The sequence below is a fragment of the Ornithorhynchus anatinus genome, chromosome 3 (genome assembly GCF_004115215.2).
Source record: "Ornithorhynchus anatinus isolate Pmale09 chromosome 3, mOrnAna1.pri.v4, whole genome shotgun sequence".
In the NCBI taxonomy this organism is placed as follows: domain Eukaryota; kingdom Metazoa; phylum Chordata; class Mammalia; order Monotremata; family Ornithorhynchidae; genus Ornithorhynchus; species Ornithorhynchus anatinus.
The window spans coordinates 117,288,184-117,311,115 of NC_041730.1; the positions used below are offsets into that span (position 1 = coordinate 117,288,184).

Consider the following 22,932-nt stretch of genomic DNA (forward strand, 5'->3'; position numbering starts at 1 on the left):
TGAGCAGAGACATTTGTAATTTAGCTTCATAGATTTAAAATATTGCCAGGAGGTTCATAGGCAAAACAGTGGGATCAGCCCAGAGAATTCCGACTTCCATTTGACCCAGTCCCATGTGATCTTGGCACAGAATGATGATTTGTGCCTCAGTGTGTCTTCTATTGAAAGTATTGTTGAAAAAATAAACAGGGCAATTTATGGATGGGTTAAAAAGGAGATTTAGCCCTAATGAGGTCCACTGGAAAAGTGCTCCCCTCTTTAAGTCTACATCTGAACTTTCCTGCAAATGTTTCCACCATCTAAATATAAACTAAGCACAATTAATATGAGGGAAATTGTGGGCAATTGTCTAAAGTAGTATCAGAACATTTACGCTTTATTGTAATCACCAGAAATGAGGAAAAGTTCAAAAATACAAATGGTGTGTGAAAAAATTTTCAAACTTTGTTAGCCTTGAAGACAGCAGAATTCTATCTGTACATATTCCTAAATGGACCTAACAGCCCATTGTGATGCATATTTAATTATGAAAACTTAAAAGACATTTTCACTTCATTGTGTTGGGAATTACAAAAAGAACTCCAAGTGCTGGCTTCCAGCCAAAGAGCGGTCACTGTCCCCAAGGCTGTTAATGCTCTCTATCCCAGAACCTCCCTCCCTGTCTCTCTTTATCCAATATGTCCTTACATATATATTTGTGGGTGTGGGTATGGGTGTGTGTATTCACGCACCCACACACACATACACACACACACACACACACACTCGCACATATATTTAAGTTCCTGTGAGGGTGCAGAATGGAGCTAGTTTCTAATCCCTTCTAAAAACAATTAGAATTAGCAAACTTTAGAAGAATTATGCAAATACCCAGTGTAGAGGACTCAAAGATGAGCCTAATATCAGAGCCCAGACTCTAGTAATGGAGTAGCCACAGTTTGGGCTAATGGGAATTATATGTATAAGTCTTTGAGTCCCTGAATTTGGAAAAGAGACTTGTCCCTTCTTCCTATCACAGAGAGACTGTACATCTTCTTAGATCTGTGGAAAAACTGTTCTTATCCTATTCAGTTGAAATCCACTGCCGTCTTCAACCATTTTTTCTACTCCACTTGAAATGCAAAACATATTTCCTGAGAAGTTTCATCACACAAAAACCTCGAAATCATGTGGCATTTCTGAGTATCATACTGTAATTTTTGTTTCTTTATTTCTTTTCCATCCTCAAAACTTGGTTGCTTTAAGTGTGAGTCTGTCTTCATTTCACTGACATTTTGTGTACTTGTAAGCTAGAGTGGAGATAAGTGGTGGTCATCGTCCAGTGGCACCCTGTGGAATAGTCCTGTTAATTCTCCATTACCTATGAATGGGAGCTTTTGCTCAGTATGAAAGACAGCATCTCAGAGTGAGAATGGTTCTACTGCAGCAATAGTCTAATTAAAGTTTAGGTCTTATCGATATTTAGGAACAATCTCCTACTTCAACAGGTGGAACAGGCTCAACCACTCAGAAAGCTTTTTAGGTCATTGACAACCAGCAAAGCTATTCCCTTAAGGCCAACTGCCCTTGACAAGAAAGGAGTGACTAATTAAACATTTCCTCAATCTTCAGAAGATTGGTTGCTTTCAACAGTGATGGCTCAGCCATAATGAAGGTGCTCAGTAATTGGTAAAAATGCTGAAGTATTTCTTCCCATTCCAGTCTCTGGAAAACCTCCCTTAAAAATTTGATTTAGATCTTTCGAATGTTACTCTGTCTCAAATGTACTTTTCTTCTCTAAACTCTCATCCATCCCAGTTCAAATGGCCTAAAATCTCTCCAGCAGAGAGGTTCCTCTCCTTTCCTCTCCTGGTGGTAGACCTAGGGGAAAACTGTAATTTAATGCTTCCATTTAATCCCCTGAATGCAACAGGCAGCATAGAAATGCTTTGGGAGAGGCAGAAAAATGACAACTGGAATAAAAGACTTGACCCAATCAAGGATCATTCTGGGATTCGGTAGAGACAAATTTTACCTAGCATAAAGGGGTTTTACAGACAAAAGAGAATGAAGAAAGCAAATGGTTATTCTGAGATCATCTGAAAGAAGTGCCAGTGAAACATCTTTCAGAGTTACAGATCATGAGAACATCTATGAGGACTGAATTAGGCCAATTGGATTGCGTCTCCAAAGAGAGACTCAATTTTCAGGCAAATTTGGAGCAACTTCTTGGGTTCAAACTGAAAAACTGAAAACTTGATAGGCAGATCTCTCGTCTGTTGGGACAAGGGAGAGAGGAAACATTAAAGAAATATCCTGCAGCCCAAATGACCCAACATGCCAAGAACAAGGGTAAAACTTGTGGAAGAGAAGGTGGAAGTGCATTCAGACAAAAGTACCGAACCAAAAATCTGTTAAGGGAATAGGGAAAGAGCTTTGCATGTATTGAGCAACTGTTATTACTTTTGAAAAATCATGGAAAATTAGGGGATACCAGAAGATTAATTAAAGCAATTATGACACCCAAAAGGGGTTCTAGTAGGACCCTGAATGCTATCATCCTGTACGTTTGACCTAAATACATCTGTAATAACTAAAATAAATATTGATAGAACTTCTGAATATGGTACTGCTGAAAATGTGTCAAGTAAGAAATTTATGGCATAAAACATCTCTGATAGTTTTATGAGAAACAAGGAGGAAGAAAATCAGTCAAAGTGGTTTTTAATCATCTCCTGGGTTATATAAAATTTCCCATGTATTGTATATAACTTAGAACATAGTCCTGGACTCAGCTCATATATAAAATATGTATGCAAATTTATATATATAATAGCACACATTATGAATGAATATTAGCAAAACATTGAGTAAAGGGCCTTATGGATTTTTTACAGTTGAAATTTTATTTTTATCAATCAATAGTATTTAATGAGTGCTTACGTTATGCAGAATATAATAGAGTTAGTAGCAAACTTATCCCTGCCCTCAAGGAAATTAGTATAGTAGAGAAGATAGACACTAAACTCTAAGTGGGGAGTAATAGCATATAAGGATATGTATACACGTGCAAAGAAAATTGTTTGGCTCTGATCATTCTTGTGAGATATTTGAAAGTCAGGTTGTGAAATTAGAAGTGGCCTCATAAATGGCGGTGTGTCCAATTCAGAGGATGTCTGGTATGGTGCTTTAAAGCATAGTGATACTAGAGCTATTAAATGGGAAGATGGGAGAAACAGTAAAGGGATCACCACAACAATAAAATGATAATACTAACAATGTTGATGTGGATAGCACTTGAATTTAAGCTAGGAAAGGGCAAAGTGACATTCATGGGAAAATGATGTGAAATCTACTCTCCCTTATCAGGAGAAAGTTGGAAAAAAGCACTGACAGGTAAACTGGAAGAGAGGAGATTGGCAGCATGCTAGGAATTGTTAATTATTTGGTAACTGAAATGACCCATCCACTTTGTATACATGAAGAGTGGCTATCCTCTATACCAAGTATCATGACTATATGTCAGTGTCATTTTCTGGTTGTCACTTCAATTCCAGAAAGATTGGATGAAGCCTACATTTGGGCAGATACTCTTGCCTGTGAAGACAGGCAGCTAGTTCAGGGTGTTAATGCCTTCACCTAGTGGATGCCCAATAAATGTTAATTGGGGCTGACTATTTCAGATTTGCAATGCTGCCATTAATACATTGCATGAGCTTAAATGAGAGTTATTCTAAAAACCAATACTCATAAACGAAAGAAGACATTTAATTGGGACTAGTGGAATGACACTATTACCCATGCCAATAAAAATGATAGTTTCCCAGGGTGTGATGAGCAGTATCATGTGATAGAAAATACAATTAAAATGAAGATTGGTGAGTACTGAGGTAAGGCAAGACAAGGATGAAGTCCTTGATCAGCTGATATTCTAATGGGATTACTAGATAAATGTACTATTAAACATAAAGCACAAGTAACAAGAGGGCACACAACATACAATTACTTTGAATGTACTTAGTATGTGTGTGTGTTTAGATGCTGGATTCTCCCACTGTTCTTTGATGGGTTTATGAATGCAGATGCTATGTAAGTGCTAGGAGGGATCTGGAGGGAATTGCATAACCAGGATCTGTTAGGTTTAACACCACCCTTATAATCCCCCTCAGACCAAATTTGTGTTCATTGTTACTGAAGAGTAAGGAAATCTTCCTGGGAAGGAGTTCCTTGTAATCTTAAAGGCTGCACAGTACATCTTCTGTTAGCTCCTGAAAGATCTGTTATGGTCTGTTCTGAGGAACAGTCTTTTTTTCACCTGTGACCCACAGTGTCCTTTATCTGATAACTCCAAGCTCATGGTTGCATGATTTTTTTCCCCTGGGCAAATGTTGCCTCAGTCTTTCTTCACCTCAGTTGTGGATGGCAAGGTACCTCATCCATTCCAACTCTGAAATGGAGCTCAAAACAGAGAAATTGGCTAGTCACTTTTCTTGAGGATTCAGTTATCTTCCTCCCACCCCCAACACCCACTCACCCACTGGCCCTTCCTTTCTCTCACTCCAGGAAAGATTGCATCTAAACAGTCTTCATTAGACAGTGTTTTTGCCTTAGCCTCCAAGCATGAAGATTGCTCAGCTTCTCTTAGTAACCATTCCCATGTTTAACCCTCACTGAGTTCTTCTTTAAGTCTTACCTAGTCTCTCCTGCTGTTGTTTAAATGTGAAACCGTTGCCTTATCCTCCGTGGAAATTGACCATTCCCAACTAGTTTAATCTACCAAAATACCACCCAGGGAAAAATTAGGTTTTCCTGAGCAGTGTCCAGAACTATGTTCTAAGTTATATACAATACATGGGAAATTTTATATACCCCAGGAGATGATTAAAAACCACTTTGACTGATTGTCTTCCTCCTTGTTTCTCAGAGCTGAAGAAATTCCCCAGAGCAACATAATAGTTTCTCATATTAGTTTCTTAAGAGCTACCCAACTCACTTAGTAGCTGTCACTATTCCCGCCTAGCTAAATCTCTGGCCACACTGCACCTTCAGAAGTGACCAGCAGTATTTCTCCCTTTGAATCGGCTATCACCCTTGGTCTTTGAACTTGATAGAGAGTTAGGGGATATTAATGGATTCTTCTTTCTACCAGCTCAGGCTTTTTGAAGCCCAGGGATTTTAGAGGAGGGCTATGGAGAAGGAGGATTATCCACTCCTTTTGGAGACTGTTTTGCCCTCAGAATCCCACTAATGCACTTCTGGCTTGAGCAAGCTTCTTTCCTCTGTTTCCTGCTGATTTTAATTTATCCCCTTTCCTATGAATCCAGGTTTCTGTGTCTTTAATCATGTATACTCTCCCTCCCCTCCTCCCCTGCTCCCTGCCTCTCACCACCCCCTATCCCCTCCAGAGAAAACACAACCAACCCTACAAATGCTGCCTGGGCCTTATCTTCATCGCATGAACACGCCCTGACATTTTCTCCATTTAGGCAGTTTAAGCCCCCAGCTCAGTGTCTTGACAGTCCATAAACCCTGTCCTGATTTCCCTGCTGCCCTTTTGCCTCTCCTGCTGTTCCCAGCTTGTCTCCATGTACTGATTTGTTGTTGAGGTGTTAAACCCAAAAACGACTTTTGCAGCTTGGCTATGATGCCACCACTAGCATTCCTTGCCCACCACAAAAAGAAAGTCTTCCTCCAACATATTTGAAACCTATCTCCCACCTCTGAATGGTAGCTCAGTGGAAAGAGCCCAGGATGGGAGTCAGAGGTCATGGGTTCTAATCCCGGCTCCACCACTTGTCAGTTGTGTGATTTAGGGCAAATCACTTAACTTCTCTGTGCCTCAGTTACTTCATCTGGAAAATGGAGATTAAGACCGTGAGCTCCATGTGCAACCTGCTTACCTTGTATCTACCCCAGCACTTAGAAGAGTGCTTGGCACACAGTAAGCACTTAACAAATACCATTATTATAATGTAAACTTTCAGCCAGTCCAGTTACTATCCTTCCTAGCGATGGATGGGTTGTAACCCTTAAATTCTAAGCTTCTTGCCTATTGTGTGACCTTGGGTAAGTCACTTAACTTCTTTATACCTCAGTTCCCTCATCTGTAAAATGGGGATTAAGACTGTGAGCCCCATGTTAGGCAGGGACCACATCCAACCTGCTAAGCTTGTGTCTATCCCAGTGCTTTGGTACTTATCAAATACCATAAAGGAAATAAAACCTCTATCTGTGATCCAGGCCACCCAACAGTGGGAAACAGCAACCTCCAAAACTCATCGAATCCATTCCCCTCGTTCCAGGCAAGACTTGTTAAAAGCTAGTCTAAGGAAAAGAGTGCCTATCTTGTTCATAAAGTTCTCCAAGGAAGGTGATTCCCCTCTCCCTCCTCTTGGAAAATGCTAATAAACCCAGCCAATGTTGATACTGTTTAAACTGTTGTTTTTCATTATAGATTTAATCTCCGGAACTTTTAGAAACTATAGAGAACTTTCAATCAGATGTGTGTGAAATGAGATCAACCTTTTTTCATAGAACAATCTTAAGTCACCTGGTGTTACCTTTTGTATGCCCTTGCATGTTATCAGCATGGTATTTTTGTTTGAGATCCAATCAAGATAACAGAAATGCAGTCATTTTTCATTTGTTGAATCCCACTTTGTTTTTCTTTCTTTCATGTGAAAAATAATGATTCCCATTGCATCTATCTATCCTTCAGTGCATTTTTTTTCTGATAGAGATCAAATCACAGCTTGTAAGTAGTGCAGTCATTAGTTATCACAACTAGATTTCCTAGGCTGCACTTCATTTCTACTCTTTAGATATTGCCAGACTTTGCTTGCTCATAAAGATCAATTGCAGTGAAACTACAATATACTTCAAATGTTTTAGTATTAATTTATTTCACACTTTCCTTTGCAGATATAATCAGAGTAGCCCATCACATTTCCATTTCTTCTTTTTATTGTGTTCCTTTGCCTCCAATATTTTGCAATCATTTACCTAAAAATGACAGGAGATGCTACCTGGCACTCTGTAGCAGTGATATACTTTCTCTATGGTCATTTTTTCAAGTATAATATTAGAGAAGTATTCTTATTTATAACTTAGGTGTTTGTTATATTTGGGAATTTACTAAGGAGTACTTTAGTTTAAGGAACTTTTTTTTAATTAAGAAAAACTCTCCTAATGAAGAAGGCTGCAAAATAGCTCTTTCCCAGACTGTAAACTAGCTATGGATGGAGAATGTGTCTACTAATTCTGTTACATTATAGTCTCCCAAGCGCTTAGTACAGTGCTCTGCACATAGTAAGTGCCCAGTAAATATGATAGGTTGATCTCCAGTGAAGGAAGTTTCTTGGTTTGGGGAAATAGTGATGTATTTAGCTGATTTCTCAATAGCATACAACTGCATGTAAAAATGTTTCTGTAAGCAATCAAGTTGGAGTATTCAGTAGTATCCTGTATGTACAAGAGAGCAATTTCTTTAGACTAACTTGGATGCTTAATGAATGACTGATCGTGGCTCAGTGGAAAGAGCACGGGCTTTGGAGTCAGAGATCATGGGTTCGAATTCTGGCTCTGCCACTTGGCAGCTGTGTGACTGTGGGCAAGTCACTTAACGTCTCTGTGCCTCAGTTACCTCATCTGTAAAATGGGGATGAAGACTGTGAGCCCCACGTGGGACAATCTGATTCCCCTGTGTCTACCCCAGCGCTTAGAACAGTGCTCTGCACATAGTAAGCGCTTAACAAATACCAACATTATTATTACTGATAGTACTTTACATATTAAAATTAGTTTGTCAAATTCGTTTTATACCACCAATGCTTCAGGTAATCTAGGATTATTAAACTGCAACCAGTGTGTTAAAAAAAATGCAGACTGGTCATAAAATCACTATGTGTGGCAGCATCTGAGAAATTGTGTGTGTGTGTGTGTGTGTGTGTGTGTGTGTGTGTTTGGTTTGAGAAGTGGGAGAGAAGCCATAAAAGTTCTCAAATACTCTGTGAACAGCAGATGGTGCTGTTCTTCCAGAAATAAAATAATCTACCAGTGATGGATGATAGTTTGAAGTAAATCTCTTCTTTTCTTTTTTTTTTTGTTTCTGTGGTTTGAGATATTCATTCCATTTTGTTAAGAAATAACTTACACACTATCATATCTCTCCTGATAAAATATACTTATGGGAACTTGCCTGATTTGGCATTAGAAATATGTATATCTCCTAAATGATTATCTACATAATCCAAATGTACAGTCTGTGTGAAGAGGTGTATGTTACCTTTTCAGATAAACTGTATTTATTTCCTCTGTGTTACAATAATGAAGAGAAGTTCCACTTTTATCCAAAGCTTATTTATCTTCCAAAAGTCCATTTAGGCTTAAAAAGAGGTATTTTTTGTTCAGGTATAATGTGTTCTGACATTATACATACAGAAGCTAAACATAACATTCCTTTGTTAGAAAATGGTTTAGTAGCCAGTTGAAACAAAGAACGTTGCAGTTAGAATCTGGGTTTAAACTCATGGTAGAGCGGGCAGGCCTGGGCTGTGAGGTAGCTTCATCTTTAGTATTTCTCTTTCCCAAAGGCAGATAGAGAGGCACGACTGTCCATTTGAAATGTGTTAATTCGGCAATTCTTTTACTCTGGTGACTGAGTGTAATGGTGTACACCTGTGAAGGAGAAGAAAAAGACTAGTGAATTAACAATTTTTAAGCAGAGGGAAAAGTACAACTGATTTCAAGATGTTTTGTTCAATGTCCATTTCAAAAAGAGGGAGAAATTCTATATTTTAATTGGAAAATTGTTAAAAAAATAATATTCAAAGGATAGCTATAATAATGATATTCAGGGAAATATTTTGAAAACTCCTTCCCAAATACCTTATTCCTCCCCACCAAATTAGGTAATACTCTGCACATTTCTTATGTAACATAAATCTGTAGGTTAATTTCTATTTAGGAGAGAATAAACAAAACCGGAATTTAATAAGGTGGGGGGAAAGTGTCATTCTTAAAGACTAGAATATGTTGTCTTGATAATAGTGTTAAACAGTGCTATTTAGCAGAGTTTGCACTGGAAAATGAAGCCAAGAAACCACTCTTCTGAATCCTGTGTCTAATGTAGGATGGACTTAACAGCCAGCTAGAATGGTTGAAGAAAGGAAATAATTTCAGCTGGAGTCAAGGTTAGATTTATAGAGCTCTGTTCTGAAGAATGAACCATACAGATTTCACAGGATCCCTTTCTCAAGCATTAAATAAATTTATTTTCCTGTCAAATGCTCCAGGTAGAATAGAAATAAGAGTTCTAAAGGACTGGAATAATTGCCAGGTACCCTTCTCTCTCTCTCTCTCACTCTTTTTGCCCAGGACTTGGATGCATGTATATAATATTTGCTTCCAGGTTGGGTGGGCATGACGCTGAGTAGATGGTCCGAGTAAGATGAAGACAATGGAACTTGTAAACTTCTTAAAATGCAGTGGCTTCCTTCTTTACCCTTCCCAACCACAAGAGAAGCAGAAAATGTAGAATTCCAAACATGCTTATGAGTGGTGAGAGAGAGCACAATCTAACACTACCCTCAATCAATCCCTTGTATTTATTGAGCGCTTACTGTCTGCAGAGCACTGCACTAGAGCTTAGAAAAGTATGATATAACAATAAAATGGACCCATTCCCTGCCTACATTGAGCTTACAGTCTAGAGGGGAAGACAGACATTAATATAAATAAATAAATTATGGATGTGTACATAAGCGCTGTGGGGCTGGGAGAGGGGATGATTAAAGAGAGCAAGTCAGAGAGATTCAGGAAGGAGTAGAAGAAAAGGAAGAGAGGGCATAGGGAAGGCCTCTTGGAGGAAATGTGCTTTCAATAAGGTTTTGAAAGACGAGAGAGTTGTCTGTCAGATATGAAAAGGGAGGGTGTTCCAGGCCAGAAGCAGGACATGAGCGAAAGTTCTGTGGTGAGATAGATGAGATCAAGGTACTGTGAGCCAGTTTCAGTGCCACTCCAGGAAGCAAGTCTAAGCATTAAAAGAAGCAGACAGGAATACTGGGTAAATGTTTATAGTTCCACAGCCCTTTATCTCTGTTGCACTGAAAGAGCCCAAGAGTACAGATTTCAGTGAATGGGGCAAGGGGCCTTGGAAGACTGCCAGAAAGAGGAAAGAGTGAATTTTCTCTTGCAAGGAAAAGGAAAGTGGTGATGGGAGGGAAGTTGTTCTTAGATAAAACAAACAGAGTCGGTACCCATAATTAGAATGATGTCAATGCTGAAAACTCATTAGGAGTGGTTACCTAACAAACAGAAACTCCTGTTGCCTGGGCAGAAACGAAAACCCATTCTCTCTACCTGCCCACTGCACACACACACACACACACACACACAAGCAAGCAAAAATCCTTAAATAATTTCTAGGACCTGAGAACTCCCATATCCTTCACGCGTGGCTCAGTGGAAAGAGCATGGGCTTTGGAGTCAGGGCTCATGAGTTCGAATCCCAGCTCTGCCACTTGTCGGCTGTGTGACTGTGGGCAAGTCACTTAACTTCTCTGTGCCTCAGTTCCCTCATCTGTAAAATGGGGATTAAGACTGTGAGCCCCACGTGGGACAACCTGATTCCCCTATGTCTACCCCAGCGCTTAGAACAGTGCTCGGCACATAGTAAGCGCTTAACAAATACCAACATTATTATTATTATTATTCCACAGGTTTTGATGTGTTGCCTGATGAAATAGCATAGGATTAATTTGTTGCTCCATAATTTCCCCAGAGGCAGGAAACTTCTAGGATCCTCTAGATACAGTTTTCCCTTCTTATGGAATCTGCAAAATGGCCCCTTCCTAGACCTCCCTTCTCTACCCCCAGTGTAAATTTGGTAATTGCAATTGCTTTCCCTTTTTGTTCATCTTTTCCATTAGCATTTGTTTTACATGGGTAGCCCATCATGATGAGGCCAAGCTTAATCTCTCATTCTTTCCTTTGTTTATAAGCCTGGACAATTAGTAATTTTTGACCTGAGTAATAGGGCCCCAGGTTCATGGCAAATGGTTTCAAAAAATGGATACTAATGAGTGTATATCCTTTTGCTCTTTCTTCTAAAAGCCAGCTAAAAAGCATCTAATGTCTGGATAAATAGCTAGGGTAAAAAATCGTCAATCAGAGGGAAAAAGTAACTTTCAAGGGATGACAAGAAAAGTAAGATGAATGTTACAAAGAGCCAAAATAGGAGTCAGAATAAGATCCCAGAGACTAACTACTGTAAATCAGCAGAGAAATAGACTCTTCTTCATAGATATGAAAAATCAGCCTTGTATTTTCTGTGTAACTGTGAGTGTTCCTTTCGAACTGAAGATCAATGTGTTTATCCTAATGGGTTAAACTAGTTTGGGAATTCTGAACATGGATTAGTTGAGCGATAGGAAGGAAACTCTGCCTTTTGATCAAAGAGGTCCAAGAAAGAAGGTCAGAGTCCACGTATGGGTTTAGCCATGAGAGTAGAAGGAGTTTGGGGAGCTAGACTGAGAAGATAAGGGGAGCAACGGAAGGATCTATATTCAAATTTCAATATATAGATAAGAATAGTGGACTAGGGTATATAAAAGCATTTATTTGCAGCCATTCTTGAGCAAAAAGCTTTCGGCAAGGAGAGAAGCCATTCCAATGAGAGAGCACCCCCCTGCAATTAGGCAGAAAAACAAATAAGGCTTCAAGTGGACCATCCCATGAAAGAGATGTTGATTTTTCAAAGGTTCCCCCAGTCCATGACCCTTACAAGTAACTCAGTGAAATCTGTATTCTTTCCTACTTATGTGGAATAGCTTTTCCATTTCCAGGCAATTGTTACTTTCAAAGTTGGTGGGAAAATTGCAATTATTTATTAATATTAATAATAATAATTGTGGTATTTATTAAGCACTTACTATGTGCCAGGCACTGTAGTAGGTGCTGTTGTGGATACAAGCAAATCAAGTTGGACACCGTCATTTAAATGACCTCGCCTCTGGATTTCTGACCATTTTCCAAATAGAAGCATATTCTACCAGTGCCATCTTTAAAAATCTTCTATATGTGGCACTTGCTCATCTGTAGACAATATCTTTGTTTTACTGCTCAATACCTGTAGTAGGGAGTTTCTATGTATCTACACTCTTGCATAAATACCCTAGAAAGACAACGTGCATGTAAATATATGTAAAATATATTCATTATTCTTTCAAGAAAAAAATGAAGCCCATCTTATTCTAAATGCATGTGTAAGAGAAGATTGCAATCCTTTCTTTGCTTGATCATTTTAGACACTCACTGACTAGGTTTTCTAAAATTAAAATTCTTGTATCTATCAAGGCCTTGTAGTCTTCAGTCAGTGATTTCATTGCTTGGGCTGCAGAAAAAGCAAGTAATAATTATAAATTCATAAATACATAATTCATGGGCATAAAATGTTTTTAAAGGGATGCATAAGGAATTCTATATTTCTTAGTCAAAATAACAAAGATGTTCCGATTAAGCCATATTCTGTTGCCAGTTAGATTCCAGGCAACTGATGGGATACATTTTCTTGCTGAAGCTACCTTTGATAAGAAATGCATTACAAACTCATCAGTTTGGCTTCCGGTTAACAAAGAGACAGCAGCCGTCTGGATTATTCTAGATCCACAGTGAAACTGCCATACCACGTATCCTGTAACTAAAGCTGTGCAAGTTTGACAAGGGGCAGATGAATCCAGGAGTTATTGTGCAGGGGTTTAAATCTATGCGGCAGCTGACGGTTGAAATAATCATCTCTATATCGCTCTGAGCTAGCCCGGGAAAGGTTGAAGCTGTATATTTTCAACATAGCTAGTCTAATGGTTAATCTGTTGTCTTGTACTGGGTACTGAGTGGACTCCCAGCAAATATTAATGGAATGGAGAAATTGCTTCTGGTAGAAGTCTAATTCCCTAAGTGGTGGATTGCAGAGCCTAAACTTGCTTGCATTAGGAAAAAGAAAGCCCTACGGACTGCTGTGGACAACCAAAAACCTCAGTGACCCTGGAGCCCAGTAATGGTTAGAAATCCAAAATCTGTAACCAACTTTCTTTACTGATTCTACCTCCTACCCACCCCATCCTGAAGCTAATTAGTTTGAATTGTGAATCATTCTAATAGGCTTCCGGAACTGGAAATTTCTTTATTAAGAAGAGGGAAGGAGAATAAAGAGCCCAAAATGAGGGGGAAATGACTCAAGAGTTGAGAGGCATAAAATCAGCCAGAGGGGTCTTTGGTCTGATAGGTGGAAGGAGGGTACTTCACTATTGGTGGAGGTTAAAGAGGAGCCGATTTTTCTGTCTGCTGAGAGAAAAACCAAACCAGAAGGGGAGGTACCCTGGAGTTTGTTTATTTTCCGGTTTCAAATTTGAGGGAAAACAATTAGGAAAATTATTAAAAAAAAAAAATTCAGGTTCTTATGTTCCCTCTTTCTTTTGAGTTTCACAGTCTCCATCGTCTGTCCTTGGGAAGACAGATCTCTCAGACACCATCTTTATGTTTTTCTTTCAAAGTAATACCCTGTTTTCAGGCTTGATGATAAAGAAAATTAGTTGAGGTTGCAATGAGGCCCAGTCTCAGGAAATCTAAAGATGACAGCCAGAGGCAACCAAACTAGTTAATAGATTTGTTTCAAACAATGTTGAGGTGCTAATCAACGTGGACTCAACTAAATTTAATGTGAAGTAGGAGAACCACTGATCCAGAGATTGAATATTGACCCTATATTTTCTTTACAATTGCCCTTGAATTTGGAAACAAACCAATTTCTACAAATGTGATTTCTTTCTGGAACTTTTTTCAAGTACTGTATTCAGCCTGTCTGCAGAGATCACTGCATAAAAGGCTTCATGGATCAAGGAAACATGTATATATAAATTTTCTTCTAATTGGATCATCCCACACAATAAATATTTTTTTAACTCTGTGTTAATGGTCTCTAACATAAACGATCCAAGTCTGCCATCTAATAACTAGAACAAGGACGATAACTGGTTGTTAACTCCAACAAAATCTATTGCTAGTTTCATACAGCCGAATGGACATTTTCCCAAATGAATGTCCTTTAATGTTCTGAGCAATTCAACTTTGTTCAAAATCTACTGATAGAGATTCAGCCCTGCTCCATGGAGCATGGTTTATAGTCTGCTCTTTCTTGCCACCAGAGTGATACTTTCCATCACATTGCCATTACGTTTTGCCTTTTTCATGTGATTGCATCTCCCCCCAGTTTTGCTCCTTTCCACAAAAATGCTTTCCCACTTTGGTCTAGAATGTCCAACTTTCATAGAAAGATATGGATAAAAAGGATTTTAAAAGATCAAAAGGAAGGTATCTGAACTCTCCTTCTGCTTCTATGAAGGACTGCACCTGAAATATCTTAGGAAATTGAACTTTGGTTGTGAAAGACCTCTGGAGAAAAGTATTTTGCAAACACTGAAGAGTTATCTGTTCTTTTATCCTTTGAATTAATTTTGGTGAGGAAGGAGAGGGATCTTATTTTCCCCATATAGGGGTTCCTGATCTGTCCAAAAGACAAGGAAGGTTCCCAGTATTTCTAACCTACAGAAAAAAAAATCCAATGGATATTCTTATTAATAATCTTCAAATTTCATCTGGAAATACTCATCTGTCGGGTATGTCCGGTTCTTTAAAAATCCTTTCTATTTCTTGCAGTGAATCCAACTATTCTCAAGGTGCAAATTAACCTTTTGACCTTGCCAACTAGTTTTTTTCAGGTACTTCTATTAGACTTCTTAACCAGTAGTTGACTTTTGCTTTCTCCTCCTTTGTTCTAATTACAAAGACCTTGTAGCTCTAGACCTTGAGCTATTTGTGAGCAGGGGCCAAGTCTACCATTTCTGTTATACTGTTCTCTTCCAAGCAGTTAGTACAGTAAACATTTAATAAATACCATTAATAATGATAATTACATTTATTTCAAAAAGTATTTTAAATAATTCCATTAATGCTTCATCTGTCCTCCATAGCACAAAGATAATTGTTGCAATTGGATTGTTTTACCAAAGCCTTGTGGTTACCTTTTTGGAATCTTGTGTTTGTTCCTTACTGTACCTGGATAGGAAGCAGTAATTAGTTAGCAGACGGTGAAGGCCTACTAGTTGGCAGGACTTGGGGCCCTTCAGTATCGCTTTTATCTCATCAGTTGGTGAATACATCTCCACTGCTCATGTTTGAGATAGAAATAGATAATGGTGATCATTTTTCTCAGAATAACCCATAGGTGACACCTCTTGAGTGAACAGGCAGTCAATCACAAAATCTGTGAGAGTTGGATTTTTTTTTTGCTGAATGACAGGTTGCATTTGATGCTTATTTCTTCCCTCCATTCTGGTGTTCAACTGTAAAAGAAACAAGCATAAGTTAGGCTTCATAAAACAAGGCTGAGATATTCCAATTTTAAGCCACTTAGAAAATCTTTTCAAGAATCAGCTTGGAAAATGATTGAAAATGATACTGCTATATTTCCCTTCTATTAATTTTTCCTTCATCTTATTTACAAGAAAAGAGTTATCAATAGTATGTCTGGAAGAGCCCCATAATACACCTTTGCTTCACTGAAAACATTATCTCCCACAATACCTAGTCACCAGTGTATCCTATGACTTCCAGGTACTGGTGCCTCTGTACACAACATGGAAAAACATGATAGGTATACTTAGAGGTGTTGGTGCACAACTGCATAAGCCACAAAAATCTGGTCAGCTGTTAAATGATGAATTCTTGTGACTTTTGTCACTTTAAGTAGAAGTGGAGAGAGAAATCATTCTTTGCAGCTAATCAGCCCAGAGACCTTTATCGAAATGTTGGCATTGATGGGAAATAAATTATTTGAGGTGTTTTTAATAATAATAATAATGTTGGTATTTGTTAAGTGCTTACTATATGCCGAGCACTGTTCTAAGCACTGGGGTAGATACACGGCAATCAGGTTGTCCCACTTTGGGGCTTTCAGTCTTCATCCCCATTTTACAGATGAGGAAACTGAGGCACAAAGGAGTCAAGTGACTTGCCCAAAGTCACACAGCTGACAAGTGGCAGAGCCAGGATTAGAATCTATGATCCCTGACTTCTAAGCCTGTGCTCTTTCCACTGAGCCACGCTACTTCTCTAATTTTAATTTTTATATTTACATTTTATATTTAGTTTTTATTCTGCTCAACTTTGGTCATCACTGAACAATCACTCAGCAAGTATTGCCACCACCAATGAAACACTGTTAACCGAAGTAACAAGGCTGGGGGAAAATCTGCTCTCTCTCTCTCTAGCTGGGACAGTATCAACTGGCTTGATTGGATAGCTTTGATTTCATCTTTTCTGAAAATTGACTTGAAATCCTCTTAATAAAAAGATTAATTTCCATTTTTTTCTTATCGTTCGGCAGTCAAGGATGAAGCTAGATCACGTTACCCCAAACGCGCATTTCAGTTCAAGAAAGCACCTTCTAATTCACGGCTTGTGACCAAGCCCAGTGAAGGACTCCCGGAACCAGTCCCACTTGTTAATAATCGTAAAGGGAGCCTGCTCCAGCCCAGCCACCCCTCGCTGCTGCACCTTAACTTGCTGAGCTCTGTTGAACAAGGAAAATCTACTTACTGTAGATTGCAACAGGCATTCAGCTTGCCTGGAAAATACCGGTTCCATCCCCCAAATCTGGGGCAGGCCCAAGATACCCGTAGGTAGCCCCTTTAGCTGGATTCCTAGGCAATCAAAGCATTTTGCATGACTCTGAGTGTTTCACTGTGAAAATGACATTACTAATGGCCTGTAAAATGTTTGCCGGACTTGGTTTCTCCAGATGTGGTGATTAATAACTTAATGGAGATAGCTAGTCAACTAATGTGTATGGGTGGCTTGTTCTTTTATCACCTTCTGTGTCGTATTTGCTCTGAGGCATTTCTAATTCCAGGCAGTAGCACATACTGGGTGGCTGGGCTTTTATCATCTTCTGTGTCCTATTTGCTCTGAGGTATTTCTAATTCCAGGCAGTGGCACATAACCCACTCTCAGTCCTTTGGTCACAAAGGCTCCACCATCATTGTTCCAGGAGGGACGGGAAGAGAGACTAGCCTCTGGATTGGAACAGAATGCGTGGTTCATCACAAATTCACATTTTGGTTTTGCTGGATTTCTTAAGTTTGCTGTCTGCTTTATTTCATGTTAGGGTATTCACTGAGCACCTACTGTGTATAAGCTCTTGGGAGAGAACAGTAGAGTTAATAGGACCTGTTCCCTGTCTTCAAGGAGTTTATGATCTAGCAATGGTGAAACCTTAAACGATACCCTCAACCAGGCTCAGTTAGTGATCAAAACAGATCACCACAACATCTAGTAAAAAGATGACCTTTAAAAAAAAATTGGCGTTCTGGTCAGTATTTCTGGAAGACATTGCCTTTCTTTTACTTGAAAAGCAGATTGCCAATGAAAAGTCAAGTAAAATGTTGTTACAGATGTTCAACTCCACATTAAGGCCGTTAGAATTACCACCACATCTTAAATCAATTCACAGACGTTGTCTGGAGGTTATGTCATTGAAATAATGAATCCTCTTTCCTCAAGTATAAGCAAACATGTTAAAACATCATTGTAACTTTAAATTAAACTCTAGTGTCAACCAGAGTAGCTGAAGCCTCATTAGATTTTCCTGACATTTTTCTAGCACCAAGTCTTCCGAAACTGTAAAACTGTTATATTCTGTGCCTATTACACAAGTGAGTGCGGAGTTGTTACAGGAGTGGATTTAGCATTATATTTAGGGACGTGCAAAAACAAGCTCTTGAATTTTATGAGGACTCAGAGGTTTGATGGTGTTCAGGTCCCATAAAAATTCCATGTTGGATCCCTGAGCTTGTTGCACAGTGAAGAAAACGGGGAAAGCAGGATTTCAAAATATGACTGAATTTTAATCTGACTCTCTCAGGACTGAAGGCAAGTGAGAATATTAAAGATAAGAGTGTATTTTAATTTAGCCAAAGCAGAAGGTTAAATACAGATTTCTAAATCAATCATTCAATGGTATTTATGGAGCCCTTACTATGCACAGAGCACTGTGCTAAAGGCTTTGAGAGAGTAGAATACAACAGAATAGTTGAGTCTCCCTTGAGTGTACTTTCGGGGCCTTTCCATTCGAGTTTTATTCATCTCATGCAGACACCCTCGGGAACTATGAAATTAAAATGATATTTTATAGCTTTAGTAAAATCTTATGAGATCTATTTTCTTTAAGTTGATTAAGATCACATAAAGAATAATCATTAAAGGGGCTAACATTTAATAAGAGATATCACTTTATATCTTATAGGATTGGTGCCATATGGAGTAGAGTCCATTATGCAACATCCACCTATTTAAGCTTTGTGATGCTTTTTCCTCTCCTCTTCAGGGATCAAATCTACATTTCTAGACTGTGAATACAGGATGCATCCTTGGAGCGCAGGCTTCATTTAAGAGAACAAATCCCAGTTTAAATGCAATTTGATGATGATGGATGATCTTTTCTGGTTGCAATGAAAATAAATGGCTCCCTGGCTTGAAGTAAGGCAGTTTTATGATCAAAATGGGGTGTCTCACTAGACTCTTGTCACAGGTATTAACTTGCAACCATAGAGCTGTAAAGTGTTGTAGGTAAAAACAGACAGTGACAAGGTAAAAAGATGATAGGCACTTAACTAAAGAGGGAGATTATTTATTATGTGTACAATGCAAAGGGGAAACAAGCTGTAGACATAAAGAGAAATGCTAGCGATGATGACAGCTGTTCTGGGCCTACACTAATTCAGGCTCATTCCAGAATTGGCCGATACCGTGGCAACATCTGGTAGCCTTGGAAAGAGCTAACTGTATTGGACTATGCAGTATGAAAGATCCAAATTGGACTTATCTTTAGCACTTGAAAGTAGAAAGCATAAGTCACTCTAACCAGAGGAAGCTTCGTTTTGGGTTTTTTTAAAATCCCTTTTTTAAACAGTCTACTCAGCTAATACAGGCCATTTTGGACTTTTACAGCTGGTCTGAATTAAGACAAGCCCTTCCATATGTTTTGATTCTTTAAAGGGCATCTTTCAGCCTATAGAACTGATAACAGAACACACAATATTTTTAATCATATTAATGATTATGATGAACTTTTTCTCAGGTGGATTAATTCTCCTCAAGCTCGGAGCTGCTACTTACTTGCCAGTAACTTGAAGTTAATTTTTTCAATACCATTTATGCAGCGTACTTTTTCTTTCATCTTTTTTGTGCTATTTAATCTCCGTGGGATTTGGCTCTGGATATTCATTTTTGATAAAAAAGAGAAATTCTGCAACCAACTTGAGTTCCTCTTTCGGAGATCATGTGACTAGGTTTACTGGAACAGATGGGATCAGGTAGTGTGCTAGAATATATAGATCCTCAGTTCCCTTCTTTACTATAAACATATCAGCATCTTCATTTTCCCCTCATCCCAATGTTGTTTCCTTCTACTGGGTATGCATAGTTGGACAATTCCAATAGAGAACAATGTTTTCTCAAACTACTGAAATGAACAAGTGCTAGAGGAAAGTGCAGAAGTAAAAAAGCTATCTCAAAGAGAAAGTGAAACAATAACTACAGCTCCTTATTAACGGAGAACTGCTGTGAAGGTTATTCATTACTAACTCTTCAATTGATCTAACAGTGCATGTTTAGTTGTGGTTTTCTTTTCTGAAAAATATGTTTAGGTATACCTTTCCAGCCTTACAGTACTGCTTATGTGTGTTAAATGTTAAACATCTTCACTGCTAATTGCTTTCTTCTCAACTCTCAATATATCAGCTATGCAACCTAGGATTACGTTGCATTTCCTCCTAGTCTGCTTCACAGCCAACTATAGGATTCCAAGGATGCACTTTTCCTTCGTCATATTACAGCATTAGCCTGAACGGTAGAAATAGGGTGGAGGAAACCCGAAATTTGAAGCTGATTCCCTATGGTACCTGACATGGTACAAATCTGCTCATTGTCACATCTTGATCTTAAAATGAGACCCTGTGAAAGTTAATGCCTAACAATGGTTATTAGAATGTGGGTTTGCGCTAATGGAGATGAAGTTACACCTCTCTTAATGAGCTAAGTGATTTTATATTTAGAAAATAGCCCTTGGTTTCAAAGACACTCCATTTACATTAAAAGAACCATTTCACCTCATGCACCATGAGCTAAGCGGGAGCCCCATCCCCATCTGACTGATTCTGCCGATTTTCTTTCACTTCAGTATATTCATGCTTGTTGGACCAAATCGGCTCATCAGCATCCTGTTCTCTTCCCTTTTGTAAGGGAAGAGTGGCAGGACCTGAGTTGTGCTGGAGATCCGTGCACAATTGAAGCAACATTTGTGATGTTGCTGAATTGAAGCACCAACTAAATCGCTCTTGTAAACCTCGCCTCGTGTTAAAGGCCCTGTTGTCTGGCATGTGAGGAACAAGAACTAACTGATAGTTGGTTTGTTAGCTGACGCAGGCTAACAGCTGTTACTTTGGTGTTTCAAATAGAATTTTATCTTTTTGATATATTTAGAACACTAATCTTGACAGCCAGTAGCTCACATTAACCAAAATTAACTGACTGAATAATATGATTGCTGGTGCCATTTCTTGGTTTTTGTGGAAGGTTTTTTTTTGTTGTTGTTGTTGTTTTTTTTGGGTGGGTGGCATTTGTGACTTGAAATAGAGGCTGGGTAAAACTATGATGTCATTTTGAACGCCTATGTTCAAAGGTCTGTCATGTTGGGATGATGTCTTTGCTTTCTCCTTCCTCAACCAGCCTCTTTGACTAACACATCTGGTATTTTGTTGGGTCCAAAATGATAGCAGCGAATTTACCAGTGAATGACTGAGCGTTGAGTGTGTGTCCTTTGGTATCTTGCCTGTATTTCACAGTCTCTCCCAGACTGTTCATAATCTCATGAGTTGCCTGTTTTCCAGTTGAAGATGAGCAGCCGTCAACTCTGTCACCCAAAAAAAAGCAACGAAATGGAGGCATGCGAAATTCACCGAATTCCTCACCTAAGCTGATGAGGTAAGAAAAGGGGAACTGCAAGAAGCCCAGGTTCCTTCATCCTCCTCCCACCTCCTCTTTCTCCCTTTTCCCACTGTCCTCCCCTCCACCCCCACATACACAAATGCAGAGTGGGGAATAAAAACAGCAGTGGGAGGAAGGGGGAAAAGAGATCATTAGATGACTTCTTAAAGGCTGAAGTATTTATTCTGTCAGCTTGTCAGCAGCTAATGATAGAGCTGAAAAAAATTCTGTCATGAAAAACAGTTTGAAAAGCTGTTTGAAAAATACATAGACTTTAAAGTCTTAGCTGTCACCCTGTCCCGTCTGCATGTAGTTCTTAAACAGCAGTGGCACTAATGATAGCTGGGACCAATCAGAAGAGTGTATGTGGTTAGTTTGCCTCTGGCAATTCTCTTTCTGTTGGAGGCCCTCTGAGTACTGTTTTCTGTACTTAAGGCCATATGTGAGATGTATCATCACAATCAAAAATGAACCTGAATATTACCTTCCTTTTATCCTGTCGATTGAAATCAAATTTCTCTTAATTGATTTTGACTGATAAAAAAGTCTAATAATCTATGTACTTGCTAAAGTAAAGTTCAAAACCAATGGAGTTTTATTCAAGCTAAAAGCATTATTAATTATGAAATACAGGATTTTTTTTTTCCATTGTAGGTAAGTCTATCCCTTAAGAGCATTGGATGAAACTATTCAAACACACTTTGCACTTGGCCTTTCTTAGCTTATTCGTCTCTCTACATCTGTCCAAGCTCTTGCATCCCAAAAATATTAAGCAGAGACTTGAGACCAATATCCCCCTTCAGATCAGTCCTAAAAGATTTATTCAGTGCTTACTGTGTTCAGAACACTATACTAAATGCTTGAGAATACAGTAGAAATTGATATGCATGACTCCTGCCGTCAAGAAGCTTACAGTCTAACAGAGGAGGCAGATACAGGTAAGTTGAAGACAGGAAAAAGTAATAGCATATATAAATGAATACAGAAGTGTTTCAGGGGATATTATAAGTTCTTAAGTGCTTAGGTGGAAGGAAAGGACTGAAGAAGTGGCATTTGGGAGATGTGAGAAATGAGAGATGTATTTTCAGGAGGTATTTGAAGTGGAGATCTGCGCTCTGTCAAATATTTAAAGGGAAGTCACAAGCAAGAGGGTGGAGAAGCAGCATGGCCTGGTGGAAAGAGCTTGGGCCTGGCAGTCAGAGGACCTGGGTTCTATTCCTACCTCTGCCAGTTGTTTTCTGTGTGACCTCGGGTAAGTCACTTAACTTCTCCGTGCCTCAGTTACCTCATCTAGAAAATGTATTTTAACTCCTCTTCCCTCCAGTTTAGACTGTGATCTTGCTGCGGGACAGGGACTGTGTTATATCTGATTATGTTGTAGCTACCCCAGTGGTCAGAACAGTGCTTGACACATAAATACTATAAAAACAGAGGATGGAGATGGGAGAGTTTAGAACAAGGCACAGAAGGTAGGTTTGCTTGAAAGGAATGAAGTGTGTAGTCAGAGAAGACAGTAGATAAGTAGAAGGGAAAATGCTGATTGAGTGTTTTAAAGGCAATGGTGAGGAATTTCCAGTTGATGTGGAGAGGAATGGGAAACACTGGGAGGTTTTTGAAAAATTGGAAGGTCTGGGTAGCAGAGTGAAGTATGAAATGGAGAGAAGAAAGACTGGAGGCAGGGACATTAGCAAGGAGGCCAGTGCAAAAGTCAAGTTGGGTTATAAGTGCCTGGATCAGTGTGATGGCAGATAAGATGGAGAGGAATGGGGTGATCCTGGTAATACTGTCGAGGAAGTAGGATGTAAGCTCCTCGTGGTCAAGGATTGCATGTCCTAACTCTATGACATTTATAAT

The 22,932-nt window shown here is 39.0% G+C and overlaps 1 protein-coding gene across 19 annotated transcripts in view; it reads left to right on the plus strand.

Moving 5' to 3' along the window:
- KCNMA1 (potassium calcium-activated channel subfamily M alpha 1) overlaps window positions 1–22,932 on the plus strand; it is an 879,166-nt gene that overhangs the window by 739,950 nt on the left and 116,284 nt on the right. For all 19 annotated transcript variants that reach the window (XM_029059250.2, XM_029059251.2, XM_029059252.2 and 16 more), the window contains one exon: window positions 20,982–21,075. In XM_029059250.2, the coding sequence (XP_028915083.1) occupies window positions 20,982–21,075 (94 nt within the window). The remainder of the gene's footprint in view (window positions 1–20,981; window positions 21,076–22,932) is intronic.